This window comes from Hypomesus nipponensis, chromosome 14 (genome assembly GCF_054491055.1).
Source record: "Hypomesus nipponensis isolate SF chromosome 14, ASM5449105v1, whole genome shotgun sequence".
Lineage (NCBI taxonomy): Eukaryota > Metazoa > Chordata > Actinopteri > Osmeriformes > Osmeridae > Hypomesus > Hypomesus nipponensis.
In genome coordinates this window covers 7,541,551-7,557,168 of record NC_140374.1, presented here as the reverse complement: position 1 = coordinate 7,557,168, position 15,618 = coordinate 7,541,551, and the positions used below count along the sequence as shown (strand labels likewise).

General features: G+C 41.9%; 1 protein-coding gene across 5 annotated transcripts in view; it reads right to left on the bottom strand.

Annotated features, from left to right (window-relative positions):
- Positions 1–15,618, bottom strand: part of ano1b (anoctamin 1, calcium activated chloride channel b) — a 110,425-nt gene that overhangs the window by 61,630 nt on the left and 33,177 nt on the right. For all 5 annotated transcript variants that reach the window (XM_084671491.1, XM_084671490.1, XM_084671489.1 and 2 more), the window contains 4 exons: positions 10,553–10,591; positions 6,508–6,572; positions 5,717–5,851; positions 2,320–2,480 (listed from right to left, as the gene is read on the bottom strand). In XM_084671491.1, the coding sequence (XP_084527617.1) occupies positions 2,320–2,480; positions 5,717–5,851; positions 6,508–6,572; positions 10,553–10,591 (400 nt within the window). The remainder of the gene's footprint in view (positions 1–2,319; positions 2,481–5,716; positions 5,852–6,507; positions 6,573–10,552; positions 10,592–15,618) is intronic.

Below are 15,618 nucleotides of genomic sequence, written 5' to 3'. Positions count from 1 at the left end.
GCGCAGACATACAAAACTTGGGAAGTTGTGTTGGCTATTTCCAGAGAATGTTTTCCTTTGTTCATCCGAATTTAGCAAATGTAATGCTTTGTTCGTTTGCAAGCCATAATGTCTCTCGAGCAGGGGCATCGTTAGACACTTTTTACTCGGGCACGTGCCCCAGTATAAATCAGATGTGCCCCAGTAAAATCTAAAGTTTGAGTTTTAACAATTTACTTTATTGGTAAGTGCATTCCTTTTATATTGATAATCCCGGAAAATTAACGCAGTATCCCAATCAACTTGTAAAAGTTTTGAGCCGAAAACCCAAACCCTATATGCATTCAGAATGTCAGCGTGCAGCACGGACACATAGGTCCAGGGGGCTATACCAGAAAGCCAGGTAAGTTAACCCAACAGCTGATTCACAATGTTGCTACAACGCTGGGTGTCAGAGAGTTAACTTACCTCGGTGTGTCACATAACCTGCTTTCTCAAATACCCCCCAGGTGTTGGACTCGGCACACAAGTCAGAATTGAGGTAAATGAGGTACAGATTGAGTAAATGATAGGCCTACCCATCATATATTTTGACTAAAACATAAAAACAATATAACATGAAGCTCAAAAAAAAGCATTTGTGCTCAAATGAATGTGAAAAAAATGGGCGTGCTCGCTAACAATTGATGTCCCTACTGCCAAAGCTGGCTTGATCAAACTGGCATCCCTGAACTGTTGTATAGTGGGTTAAGCAAGAGGAATTTCTATAGCCTAGTAGTGCATTGCACGCAGCAAGGGACATGAATTAGGGGCCTGTGCCCCAGTAGAGTGTTATGTCTAACAACGCCTCTACCTTTTGGGGAGTAGACTTGATTTAGAGGTGGTGGCGCGGTGGGCACATTATTCCAAAACAAATTAGCTTGTGCAGTTGCACTCAAGCATTAACAAATGATGTCCCTGCCAAAGCCGATATCAAACTTACGTCTATGAATTTTACATATAGTGCTCTAAGCAAGGGGCGTTTGTACAGTGCATTGTGTCTGACAGCAACAACCTGACAGCAAGCTTGGTAGAAAAATAAAAGGGATAGAAGGAGTAGGGGCCCCAGTAGAGCTTTATGTCTAACAACGCCCCTGCTCTCGAGGATAAAAACACTTGTACGGTCATAGCTCAGTTTCTCATGGGCGGGCCAGATTATCTTGGTGGGCAAAGCAGAGAGAGGGGTAACCTTCCTCCTTGTGACGTCACAAGGAGATTTTCAAACCGAGCGTTTGAGCTTTCATTTTCTCAAAGGCGGAGAAGAATACCCAGGGCTTGGTTTACATCTATTGACATTTTCTAGCCACTGGGGGACCAAAGACAGGCTAAGAACTCATATTAATGTTAAATAACCTCCTAAAGTGAAGTTTTCATGTCATGTCACCTTTAAAGCCAAATCAAGATGTTACCTGAAAGCCAAGGTGATTAATAAGTACGTAAATGATTTATTGACATCCTATGAGCCAGAATAATTTGCTTGAGTGCGATCGAATCCCACTTCATGCGAGCCGACAATTTTTTTTTGTCTCCTTTTTTTTTGTCGTGAATGGTAATGTAGTGCGCACGTAGCCTATACTTTTATATTTGCCGCAGCAAATACGAGATCCGACTGGAAAATCACTAGTAATATGTTTGTGAATTTGTGACGAATCTGGTGATAGAGGCAAACGCACAGATGGGAAACCAGTAGGTTTGAAAACCAGTTGGCTTATAACACCTGGAGCTAAAATGTATGCTTCAAACGACGGGACAGAACATAACTTGATCGACTATACACAATAAAAGCAAATTGCTTCACACAGTGACAAGTGGTTGTTTTCACTTTTGAGGAGTTTAGCTCTACCATGGATAGTTAGAGATGAAGTCCGAACGTTAGCTGTGCTGCTGCATGCATCGAACATATGACGTTCAAGTTACTTTCTTTATATTTATTCATACTTGTTGTATTTCATCCCTTAGACAAAATACTTTTTACACACGTTACAAGTGGCGTTGTTGTCATTTTGTCGTGAGAAATACAACCAAACTTTAGAACGCTTCTGCCTAGTTTCCATGTTTGCTCAGTCTGAGTAAACTACGGCACAGAGAACCGTTAGCAGAAATTGTCAAAGAATTTGGCTGACGATTCCAAACAAGAACCGGTTCTCGATACCCATCCCTAGTGAACACTTTATCTTAATGTTTTGTTCATAGAAACAGCCATACCTATCAAGCTTTAGGTTAAAATGTAGTTTTCTGCTTTGGTTTAGGGTTGTCATGTTTTAGGGCCAGGGTCAGGGCCAGGGCCAGGCCTTCTATTACCCCAGAGAGCCATGAAGATGGAGAAGAAGACAGTGGCGGGGTTGTCAAAGAGATGGCTGGCCCTGGCTGTGGCACAGGCTGTGCTCAGGTCCCAGTAGCTGCACACCTGGTCACACAGTGGGCACATGGTGATGTTGTTGTTACTGTGGCAGATCTCCATGCTAGAGAGGGAGAGAGAGAGAGAGAGAGAGACAGAGAGAGAGACAGAGAGAGAGAGAGGGAGAGAAAGAAGAGGATGGGGGTTGAGAAAGAGAGGGAGAGAAAGTGAGAGAGAGAGAGGGGGAGAGGTGTAGTTAGGGCACCAAAATGAACACCATCAATTACATCCTCTCTTTTCTTAATTGGCTCTTCAAAAAAACACTGGTTAATAATACAGTGTAGCAGAGAGTCAACAGACAAAGCATGGTACCATCCACACATTTCTCCTACCCCCGACAAGGAAAGGGTCTTTCCCCCTTTGTCCTTATCTCCCAGAGCAGGAGCCTCAAAGTCCTGACCCAGCATGGGGTCAGGAACAGACACCACATTATCAGAACAAAGGGAATTACTTGGAGGAACTTTCTTGTGTGGATTTACAAACATTTTCTAAAGGACTACATGGCTCATGGACACTAATTCAATGACAGTAGTCGATGTGTTATAATGTGTGTTTGTCTCATTTACCTAGAACATTGTTTTATTGATGTTTGATTATAACTTCCTTTCAGGTATAGTTAAATCAGTCAATCTTGGTATCAAAATAATTGTATCATACTAACAAAACCAGTTCTGAACGTTGTATTGTTATATTCTGAAGTTTAAGCATCCCATGGACATTTGAGATAACAGAACTCAAAACTAAAAGCCACTTCACACCTCCGGGCAGGTCCCAGGACGACGCCCAGGTGGAAGTAACTGACCAATGAGAGAGGTCACCTTCACAGGGATGACCCCCTGTTCTTTGGGGTATATAACCCCCAAACGTACAATCACCCCCGCTCGTTTGTAGGATCAACTGGAGGTGCACACTCTAGTCTATTTCCTCATAACCTGCACATTCATTTTGCGCCCGGAACTTTGACGAAAGATTCTGTTTTCTATTCGTTGGACATAACGAACCATTGACTCCGTTCTTCAAACCGAAAAAAAGTAATTGCGATTTGCAATATTTCTTACTTGTGACATATTGGCATTTTGTGATTGAATTGTTGATGTTTGATTGTATTTTACAAATGATTTAACTTAATCATCGTAGGTCAGTTTCCATTGATCGTCCATTGTTACTATAGAAGCCTCTTCCTCTCTTCCTCTTCCTCAACTTCTCCCCCTCCCCCTTCACACGCGTTCTACGCAGCCATTGTGTAGTGCGCTCTCATTAGAATGTAGGCCTACTGTACTGCTTTAGCCCAACTAACCCATAACTTATCTGGTATGTGTTCACTATAATTACATTCTCTTAAATAAATCATTGTGTATAATACTCGCTTATCTCTCACGTTATATGATCTGCTCTACTTTCATAGAATTCCCTACTTAAGATTAGACTAATTATTACGAGTGTTATTATTCAATATTATTAAACAAGGTTTCCTCTGTCCCTTCCACGAGTCAGAGGTGGTGCCCCAAGAACTACTATACTTTATTATAAACTAAGTATTGCTCAGCTTAACTGTGCAAACCACGCTACAACAGTTACAATATCTGCTTTGAATAAAAACACATTGTCTCTGGTTTCTGCATTGGGGTCCCAAAAGTGTTTTTTTGTTGTTGGAGTGAGCGGGTGGTAGAAGTCAGGTCTTGCGTCAGTTTGATCTACTAGGTGCTATGTGGATCCACACCAGCGGCCTGTCCCGCCACCTTAAGCCAAACCACCACGTCTAAATATCCTGGCGGAGATGAGAACCAGGGGGAAGCTGCTTCTCGCTGCTTCGCCAGATGTTGAACATCACAAATCAGATCGTCTCCGTCTGCAGTGAAGCGCACATCCTGCTCTGAGCTTGGCAGCAACTGCCCGTGGGGGACAAGAGGCGGGGGAGGGGGGGTGAAAATGGGAGATTGGGGAGAAGGAGAGGAAGGAGGAGGAGAAGGGAAGGAGAGGGAAGAAGAGGGAAGGAGAGAGAGGAGTAGGAGGAAGAAGAGGAGGATAAGGGGAGAGGAGGAGGGAGAGCCACCTCTACCACATCAATACTTTATTAAAACTACATTATTTATGTCTTCAGGAAGAGTGGGATGATTTAAGAGGTTAGTTGTGAGCCTGGGAGCCAGGATAGAGGACCGAGGAGGTTAAGATAGAGGAAGCCAAGATGGAGCAGGTGAAGACAGAGTAGGCTTGGAGAAAAGAGGCTAGGAGAGAGGAGGCTAGGACCAAGGAGGCTAGGATAGAAGAGGCTTGGACAGAGAAGGCTAGGATGCAGTCTTAGAGCAGTCTTAAAACTGGCTGAGGAACCTGGCTGGGTTAAAAGCCTTTTAGTGATGGATATCAATGTTATAAGATATAAAACAATGGTTTATTCTAAGTATTTCTCTCAATGTCATAATAATGGTAATGTTCATATATTTTACTTGTTTGTATGTTTATGCCTTTTTAGTTTTCCTAGGGGACTCATGTAACTAAATGTTACTTGTAGTGTCTTCATCAGTATATTCAGGTTTAGATAAATACTTTAATGCAGATCAGTTGATATGCAACTAGGAGTCCTAATGACAGTCACAGGGTGAAACTGAGTTAGGGAACAGTTTGGTAAATGCATGGTGAGCTACCCATGTATCCACAGGTGGACATTTAAAGGTCCCATAACATGACATTTTCACATTTTAGGAGGTTATTTAACATTAATATGAGTTCTCCTAGCCTGCCTTTGGTCCCCCAGTGGCTAGAAATGTCGATACGTGTAAACCAAGCCCTGGGTATTCTTCTCCCCCTTTGAGAAAATGAAAGCTCAAACACTCGGTTTTGAAAATGTTCCTATTATGACATCATAATAGGGAAGGTTGCCTCCCCTTTCTCTGCTTTGCCCGCACAGAGAATTTGGCCCACCAATGACAAAATGAGCTATGACCGTGCGAGCGTGATATTGTTTTTTTCCTTGAGAGACATCATGGCTTGCAAAGGACCGAAGCATGGCAGTTAGCCCCGCCTCTTTCTTCTCTTATAACATTTAAAGCTACAGACACAGAAATGGCACGTCCAGAGGAAAGCTCATTGTGAGACTGCTCGTAGTGGCTGTAATTCTGCACCAAGGCTGAATTTCTGGAAAAAGACTTCAGATACAGTGTAAGGGGACCACGAAGGCCTATATAAAAGCATCCAAAAACAGCATGTCATGGGATCTTTAACACTTCCTTGTAACCAACATACTACACAACAAGTCCCAAACATAAGACATCCAATTACAGGAGCAGTATGTTAATCTCTGACCTGGGAATGTTGTCGTCGACGGTGGCACAGCCGTACAAGAAGACAATGACACCAACCACAGAGGCGGGAATCAGCATCTGGGTGTAGAGGCCCAGCCAGGCAAAGTACAGGCCAATCTTCTCCCCAAAATACTTCCTAGGAAGGGACAGGAGAAAGGCTATCAGGACATCAGCTCTTAGTCACAGTGAAGGAGAACAGAGGTATAAACTAATTGTACCGACTAATTGTACTACCAGACTACAGTTACTTATACTACCAGACTACTGCTTACAGACCACATAACTTCTACAACCGGACTATCCAGAGCGACTTAAAGTACACAGACATTCCCCCCGAGGCAAGTAGGGTGAAGTGCCTTGCCCAAGGACACAACGTCCATTCGCATGGCCAGGATTCGAACCGGCAACCTTCTGATTAATAGCCCAATTCCCTAACCGCTCAGCCATCTGACCCCATCTGACTACTTATAATACTAGACTACTGTAATACTAACAGACTACTTCTATTACCAGACTATAGTATTTCTACTACCACACTACTAATACTGCCAGACTACTAATACTACTAGACTACTGTAATACTAACAGACTACTTCTACTATTAGACTACAGAACTTATAATATCAGACTACTAATGCCACCATACCACTAATGCTACTTTACAAAGGACATGACTGTCGGTCTACACTATGTTACTTATGACCGGCAGCTGACAATCAGACAATAGTATTCACGGTGTGTATTAATATGACATTTTTATTGGTTTGATTCACATTTCACTTGAAGTCCTACCTGACCAGGCCGATGGGCTGGTACTTGTAAAAGACACTGTAACTGGCCCACTCCTCATACAAGAGCTGAGACAGACATAGGAAAACAAGAAAAATACAGAAGTTCAAAAATGTGTAAGTGACAGCATGTATAGAGCCCAGCTCAGCAGGTAGATATCAACTGCTGATAATTGGACCTCTCTGACCCAAGCTAACTAATCAGTATCTACCTCAGGTCCACATGAGGTAAACATGGTCACTGTGAGACACTGAGAGCTGATGGTTGACCTTCCAAGCTTTAAGTGTGCATTACCAGGTGTGTGTGGATATGTGCGTGTGTGTGTGTGTGGATGAGTCATGAAGGGCAAATAAAGGTTGCCAGGGTGCAATTTTTTGAAGCCAGGTTACCCCCTACTGCTCTCCATCCCCTGACTCCCCCCCCCCCCCCCTTACCCTAAAAAAACAACAGATGCCAGGTATGCAATTGTGGATATGACAGGGAGCAGTACTCAGCCATAGGGATGAGAGAGACAGAGAGACAGAGAGACAGAGGGAGGGAGGGAGGGAGGGAGGGAGGGAGGGAGGGAGGGAGGGAGGGAGGGAGGGAGGGAGGGAGGGAGGGAGGGAGGGAGGGAGGGAGGGAGGGAGGGAGGGAGGGAGGGAGGGAGGGAGGGAACTGCTAGGTGAAAGAGAACGACAAGGTGGGAGGCTGTAAAGAGATGGTTAGGGAGGGAGGGGGTGAGAACATAGTGTACAGTATGAGGGAGACAGCTGTGTTTTCAATCCAACTCTGAATGTATGTCAATGTCACTGTCCTCCCCTTCTGTCACATAGTCTAGCACCCGTCTTCTATGTTTGTCTATGTGTGTGTGTGTGGTGTGTGTGTGAGTATGTGTGTGTGTAGTGTGTCTGTGTGGGAGCGGGTGGAGGGGTCTCACACTGGTCCCATATCAAACCATAAATGTATACTTGAACATATGCCACTAAACTTGTGTCACTACCAGGCTTTGCAAAAGCTTGTAACTCTAGACTGGGCAAATTAAATGTAGCCAGTGACATGTACAATATGTGGGTAGTGGAACATACATGGTACAAGTCACAACCTCTATGACCTGCAACAATTTCTTTAAGCCAAGACACACACATCGGCTTATTGTAAGATGATCCACACACACATTCCTGTAACACTGTCCACCACTGGGTCCAAATACACACACAGCTTTCCATACTGCATACACATACATGTAAGTATTTATATACTGTGTACACACACAGACACAGACACACACACACACACGTGCCTAGTGTCAGTCTATCAGTCTCGCTAATGTATTCCTCTAGAATCCTGTGGCTTCAAAAACTCATTTCTGGACATCCAAAACAAGAGTATTACTCAACCTATTCTATGCTGATACAATTTAATCCTATTTGTTTCATATACACTGTGTCTTCACTGGAGGGAACCTCATGTAACCCAGGCACCATGATAGTTATCGCCTGAGAGAGATACCTGCAGACATCGTTTAACTGAACTTTCTGCAGAGGTTCAGCCAGCAGACGGTCATCCTGGTCTTGGTCCTATCTCTTATCTCTCCCCCTCTGGAGTCAAAAGGTCAACTAAGTCCACAGCCCAGATCTCTCTCTGCCTCTTTGTCTTTCTTGATGTGTCTCCTTATCTGTCTCTCTCTGTGTGACTCTCTCAGAGCCTATTTATATATCTATTTATCTCTCAGACTCCCCTTCTCTATTACTCTCCCCCCCTCCCTTTATTTCTCTCTCCGCGTCTACAGTATGTCTCATTTTTAGACTTTCTATCAATTTGCCGTCAGTCTATCTCAAACACTCAAACACCGTCTCCCTCTCATTTAGGTCTGATCTGCACCTGTGTGCGTGTGTCTGGTCCTTGTCCATGTGTGTCTTCCACTCATCACTGTTTCAAAACTGACAGAAGACACATGCCTGCATGATTCTAGTTCCTCTGGTGTGCCTTCATGTTCATTCCCTGTTGCCCTGCCCTCTGACACACACACATACATGGATGGATGAATGAGAAGATGTATGGGTCAACAAATAGATGTGTATAAAAATGGATAGTTGAATGATGATGGATGGGTTGATGAGTATATGAACTAATTAATGAATGGAAGAGATAGTGACTGAATGACCAACCATAGTGACCTGCCTACCTAAGTTATTAGCATAGTAACCACCTTACTACCCTAGTAACCACTCTCTTTCTTGTAAGTCGCTTTGGATAAAAGTGTCTGCTAAATGAATAAATGTAATTGTAAATTTAAACCATTCTACCTCCATAGTGACCATTCGTCCACCATAGTAATCATCCTACCATGTTACCACAAGGGAGGCCATCCTATCATCCTTTTACCATAGTAACTTGAGGCTCAGAGAGAGCATATCTAAAACATGGCTACATTTGTTCTCTTGACAGAAACACAAGGTTGTTATCACAATGAAGACACAGATAATCACACACACACACATCTGCACCCCTCTTCTCTGTCTCTCCTGCCAAGCTGGGCTTATTGTAATTGTTACCAGAGGGGCCGGGGATAAAATGGGGGTCTGACATCCACTTCCCAGACAATTCCTCAATTTCGGATCATTATTCTGGCCTTCAATGATAGGGCAGCCCCCCCTGCTACAGATGGCTCCTCAGCATAACATTAACACAATGATGTTGATACAAGTGTTTATGCTAATAGGTACATTGCCATGGTGCTTTGTTTTGATGTTGTCTCTTATACTATCCTTGGTGTAAAAAGTTCACTGAGATCCACGACTCATACTGAGATCTCACAACTCAAAATCCATGATAAAAAGCCACAGCACTCCCATCATTGTCATATACTCAATATATATGACATTTTAAACTTTGAGAATCTAATAAAGTACTCAAATGTCTGCAAAAAAATTTCACAATGCTGCATCTCCCCCCTTGAAAAAATATGTTGTACTCTGCTCTAAGAAGTCATCAAGAACAACAGGATCTGTTACAAGGAGTGAATGTAGTATACCCTGACACAAAACTGCATTTGGGAAGTCATCATTTTCTTGCACTGCCATGACTCAATGGAATACTCCGACAGACATTATAATGTAGAACTCCCCATGCCTTCTCACATCTTGCAAAGTATTGGCTACTGTCAATACAAGAGTGTACACATTTATGAATTGTTGAATTTGTGTTGTGTTTGTGTGTGTTTTGGGGGGCAGCTTGACCTGTCTTTTTTAATCTGCTTCCATGTTTCTATTTATCTATTTTATACATACATTTATATCTCTTTGTCATTATTGGCCTTGTTCTGTTATTTTTTTATAATTCATTCTGATATAATTTATTTTATTTTCTAATTTTAATTTATTATTTCCTATAATAATTTGTCTATATACCATTCCATCAACCTGCCCGAGGACTACAGGTGGAAAATAGCAATATGCTAGAACTTGGCACAATGCCTATTCTCTTGTACAAGATTAATGTTTTTTTGTGCGCTGTCCTGTCTTTAAATACATAAATACAATACAAAATACAATAGGTAAGCAGTAACACAGAGTTTTGAAGAACACTAATACACACATTTGTGTACACATTCATGAACATGCACCCACACACATTTATAAACAAAGAATCAGCCACTACCCAAGCCTCAGCCCAAGCTCTTTCTCTATCTCTACCTCAATCTCTATCCCTGTCCCTAACCCAAATCCTATCCATACTTATCCCTATACCAGGCTGTGGGCGAATGCTGCAATACTAGCTCACTATGTCGAAGATGAATAGCAGCAATCACTTGCTAACTGGACCCATCTGTTTCCATTAGCAATGCTAACAATGCAAACAAGTGTTGCTTGAAGTTTCTCAAAAACGGGAATGCGGACTTGAAAAGCCATCATGATAAATCAACTTCTGAATGTATTGAAGGGAATGGTCAAGTCAAGAACATTGGTTATTTACGTGAGCTTTCCCTAGAACACAACCACAGAGATGTGGTCATGAGTCTCTGTGTAGTTATGGAGTGATGAGTAGGACAATAGATCTCACTCACCTTTCTGTCATTGGGCTCTGCATCCCCTTCTATATCTCCCTGCAAAACACATGAAACAGAGTTATGCAGGCTTGCATGCTGGCATGCCCTGTGGTTTGTTTCCATCAGGGGCTTCTTCAACTTCAGCCTGTGGCAAACTGGATTACATCAGAGGTTTTATGAAGGCTTTACAGTCATGAGGGTCACATTCATGGCAGACAAGACCACTTAGTCAAGTTAACCCAGCGCAAAACGTTTTGCTGATTCAGCACCAGATGGGACATTAGCCTCACATGGGAGGAGGAACTGAACTGGCATTCACGTGATCAAACTCCCTTAATCAGGAAATGCAATGGCAAGACTATAATTATCACACCAAGGTCGAGTACTGTTCTCTGGTACTCTTTGTTGTACTCTTGATTTGTTCAACCCACCGTAAGGAGGGATCCAATCAGTGCCAACAATTAGTTAAATTGAATGCACCTCAAATACATTACAATGCCTCATGTAACAGGCTTACTTAACACAGGGTTCTCAAGTCTCACGCATTTGCCGTAAGACTCACGCATTTCAACCATTTTATCACACTGAGAAGTAAGGGATCCCTTACAAAAAAGAAGTTTATTGAAGTATACTATAAGTATATTAAAATATAGTTGCAAGCAGCGATGCGGGTTCCTCTGCAAAATGGCAAAATATTTTAAACATGTACACTGTAGAAGATCGAGACTTGGACAACAAGAGAGCAAAACGACTTCATGTTTGGCCAACAACAATAGGCTGACAAGGATTTGAACTCATGAGCATAAGGTTACAAGTCAGTATCTCTAGCCTCTCTGCTGAACACCAACTGCTGAGATTTTATGATTACTAAGGGCTGATAATTAACTTTCCATAGGATATTAGAACTCTCCTTGAGTTGATCTCTTTCCAGACTCTCAGGCAATGCACAACTAACAATAGTCATGTGGGCAACTGAACAAGGGCAGAGCTCATATTCAATTCCTTGCGAGAATAGCCTTTGACAGGATAGCAGCCGACTCTGGTCAGATCAAACTACACAACATGCACAATCAGGGTGACCAACAAGATTATGTTAACTAACCAACAATAACATTACAAACATCTAACTGAACAAACACAACAACAGAAATCCCTGGCACGGCTTTTGTAACCAAACTATTTTCCACAAGTCTTTGTGTTTTTTTGACATGTCGCACTGCATGCTGGGTACCCAAGGGTGCTGACGCTGATTATCTAGCTGTGCTCTAACTGCGTGATATGAGTATTAGTTTTTGGTCAGCTTTGGGACAAAGGTTAAGAACAGTTGACATTTCAAGGTAAAATTGCATGAAATTGTGCATAGTATTTCAGATTGATGTCATCCTGTTTAACTAAACAGATAATCAAAATGATGACAGGCCAAAAAATAATGGCTGGATTCCAACCTACTACCTTATACTTTACAGGTCACCATCCCAGCCCATTGAGCTATTCTCAGTGTTGAATAGTGTCATGTTCAGTAACTATATTAAAAAGTAAGTTGTTTCTCCTGTGGAAAGCGTTGTTAGATTCAGCCAAAGTTCAAACTGCTTGTACATTTCCTATGAAAATGGGACAACGGGATGACTGGGTTACTGCTATAAAGAATAACTTACTTTGTGCAACAGAAAAGGGATCCACCTGAACAATCAATTTACTTCATTAGCGATAACCATTAACATTATCTCTACCATGCGTAGACTACAAATAGATAGCTACTGTGGTGAACCTGGCTTGTTTTGCAGTGGTTTACACAGTCTCACTAAACAAATGATTGGAGTGTTGTGATGGGCTCAAATAAACACACATTGCTATGTTTTACAACAGGAGGATTGATCGGAAGACTAGAAACCGTTTTGTCAGAATTTAATAAAAAACTGCCTCTGACTGGTTTTGAACCTAGAACCCTTTGCTAACAGCACAACATCTCAGCCAATGGAGCCATTCCCAGGCATGGATTACACAAAGTTCAATAACTGGATAATAAAAAAAGCTGTTTCTCCAATGGCAAGCATTGTCAGATTTGGTCCAAGTTCAATCAGCTGTAATTCAGTCATATTTTGACACATCAAGGTACATTTTTGCATGGTACTTCAGAGGCATATCACCTTAAAGCCTATTAGGTTTGAACCACCCTTCAAAAATAAATTTGATTTAGTGACACAAACATATTGAGGCAATGTGGACATTTACATAAATACACCCCTTTCAGCCATTTTGTACTTGATTCAATTGCCTTAAATAATGTTTTTAAATACGTCAATGATACATATCACTTCAAAATTTCAAGTCAATTAGACCTTTGGTTCAAGAGAAGAGGAATTTTAAATGGTATCCAAAATTATCACTGTACAAGAAAATCCATCATGGCGGAACTTGAGGCTTTTTTGTTCCTCATGAAAAATGAGGCATGCACATCAAGTTTCAGAAGAAGTGGAGCAATGGGGTGGAAATGCCATCACTTTGAAAATTTGACTTTTCGGCGTGGCCTGTGGCGCCCCCTATGGTCCGATGTGGCCCATATTTGGTGTGGGGGTACCCACTTGGATGTAGTATTAATGTGCCAAATTAGAAAATGTATAACCGGGGACTTTTTGAGATATTGGGGCGCAAGGAGAAGAAAAATAATAAGAATAAGAATACCAACAATAACAATAGGTTCCCTTCTACTGGAGGAACCCTAATAAGAATACCAACAATAACAATAGGTTTCTTTCCTACCGGAGGAACCCTAATAAGAATACCAAGAATAACAATAGGTTCCCTCCTACCGGAGGAACCCTTATAATAATAAGAAAACCAAGAATAACAATAGGTTCCCTCCTACCGGAGGAACCCTAATAATAATAATAATAAATATAACTGCAAGCAGTAATGGCGGATTCCTCCAAACACTGCGAACCATTGAAAAATGTTTATTCTTGACTAATTGTAACTGTATAGAAAAATCAATGCTGCAGGCTTACCAAGGAGATACCAAATCTGACCAATTCCAAATATAGCTGCAAGCAGCAATGAGGTGGCCAAGCAGTCAAATAACCCAGAAAACATTTTAGACATCCTCAGAAGAGAGAACGAGTACACGCAGCAAGTTTGGTGTGAATCCTTCAAAGATTTGCTGAGATACAACCCAACTTCCTGTTTGCTGGCTTAACGGCACATTTTGATTGCCTGTACCGGAAAAACGGTTTTGAAAATCAGAAAACCATGTGTTAGCTTTTGTTAGGCTTGGTCTGAAGATAATCTCTGCTAAATTTGGTGAAGATTGGACAACATGTGTAGGAGGAGTAGAGAAAAAACGTTTTCAATGAATTCAAAATGGCGGCCACATCAATTCAGCTATTATCACAAATTATTAAGAGTCACACACGGGATGTCCCAAGATATCATAAGACAAAGGAATCACTCAATAAAGGCAAACAAATTTGCGTGTATAAACACAAGTCCAACTTTGACCCGTTGGTGGCGCTAGACTGCCCGAGTATGGGACATGAAACTTTGTGAATTGGACCAGGGGACTGTCCCCAATGAGTGTGCCAAATTTCAAAACTTTCGACCATGCGCTTATGGGGGCTGCCATAGACACCCAGTCCTAAGAATAATAATAATAATAACAATAGGTGCCTCGCAGCTTCGCTGCTTGGCCCCTAATAATAATAATAATACTAACAATAACAATAGGTGCCTCCCAGCTTCGCTGCTTGGCCCCTAAATATAGCTGCAAGCAGCAATGGAGGGGCCAAGCAGTCCAGAGCAGGACATGGCCTCCATAGCACTTGCGCAACAATTAAGTCACAATAACCTGTTGCACTCATTGCAACACACCAAGTTTGGTTGAAATATCTGTTTGCGTTCCAAAGTACTGAGTGTTCAAACTGTTTTTTTTCTGGTATAACACCATAGGCCTCCTCTGCCCCTCGTGGGAACAATGGAACCCAAGTTTGGTGACAATCGCACAAATGGTTGCTGAGTTATGCTCTCACGTGTCTTTTGCTGCTTCGCTGCCGCCTTTGATCAGCTCTACCGACCAAACGGTTTTGAAAATGGAAAATCCTTCCGAAACCCTTTTTAAGCTTGGTCTGAAGATCATCGGTTCAAAATTTTGTAAACATTGGACAAAATTTGGGGCGTGTAAAAGGTTTTTACACTTTTCCATGAAATCCAAAATGGCGGCCACGTCAATTCGGTTGTTATGAAATATTATCGATGGTCAAGCTTGATAACTCACAAGACATCAACAGACAAAGAAATTACTTTATTAAGGTAAACACTTAAATAGTTAATAGCCAAAACACGTTTATGCTTCCGGCCACGCCCCCTTTTAGTCACATGACACAATATTTGGAGGACATACTCAGAATAAGGTTCCGAGTAGGCATACCAAATTTGGTGTCACTGTCTCAAAGAACTGCTGAGATACTACTTCATTTCCTGTTTGGTGGCTTTCCTGATGACTTTGATTGGCTGTCACGGACAAACGGTTGTGGGGATCAAAATGCTCTACCATAACTTTTGTGCGGCTTAGTCTGAAGATTATCTCTGGTAATTTTTAAGAAGATTTGGCAAGAATTGTAGGAAGAGTAGGCTTTCAAAGGTTTTTGATAAAACCGGAAATAGCGGAAACTTTATATAACCGGAAATTGACGCCATGGTGTGCATTGAACTCGGCTTGATCCAGGGAATCCAGCGGTATCTCATTTTTGAAAATGGGTCATACGGTTCAAAAGTTGCGTGTGTAAACACAAGTCCAACTTTGACCCGTTGGTGGCGCTAGAGTGACCGAGTATGGGACATGAAACTTTGTGAATTGGACCAGGGGACTGTCCCTAATGAGTGTGCCAAATTTCACAACTTTCGACCATGCGCTTATGGGGGCTGCCATAGACACCCAGAATCCTAATAAAACTAACGAAAACAATAGGTTTCCTTCTGACGGAGGAACCCTAAATATGGATAGTACACTTTTAGTTCACTTTTGATATACTTTTAAGAATGCATTTAATTTTAAGAAGTATACTTAGGAAATAGTTCACTTTTGATATACT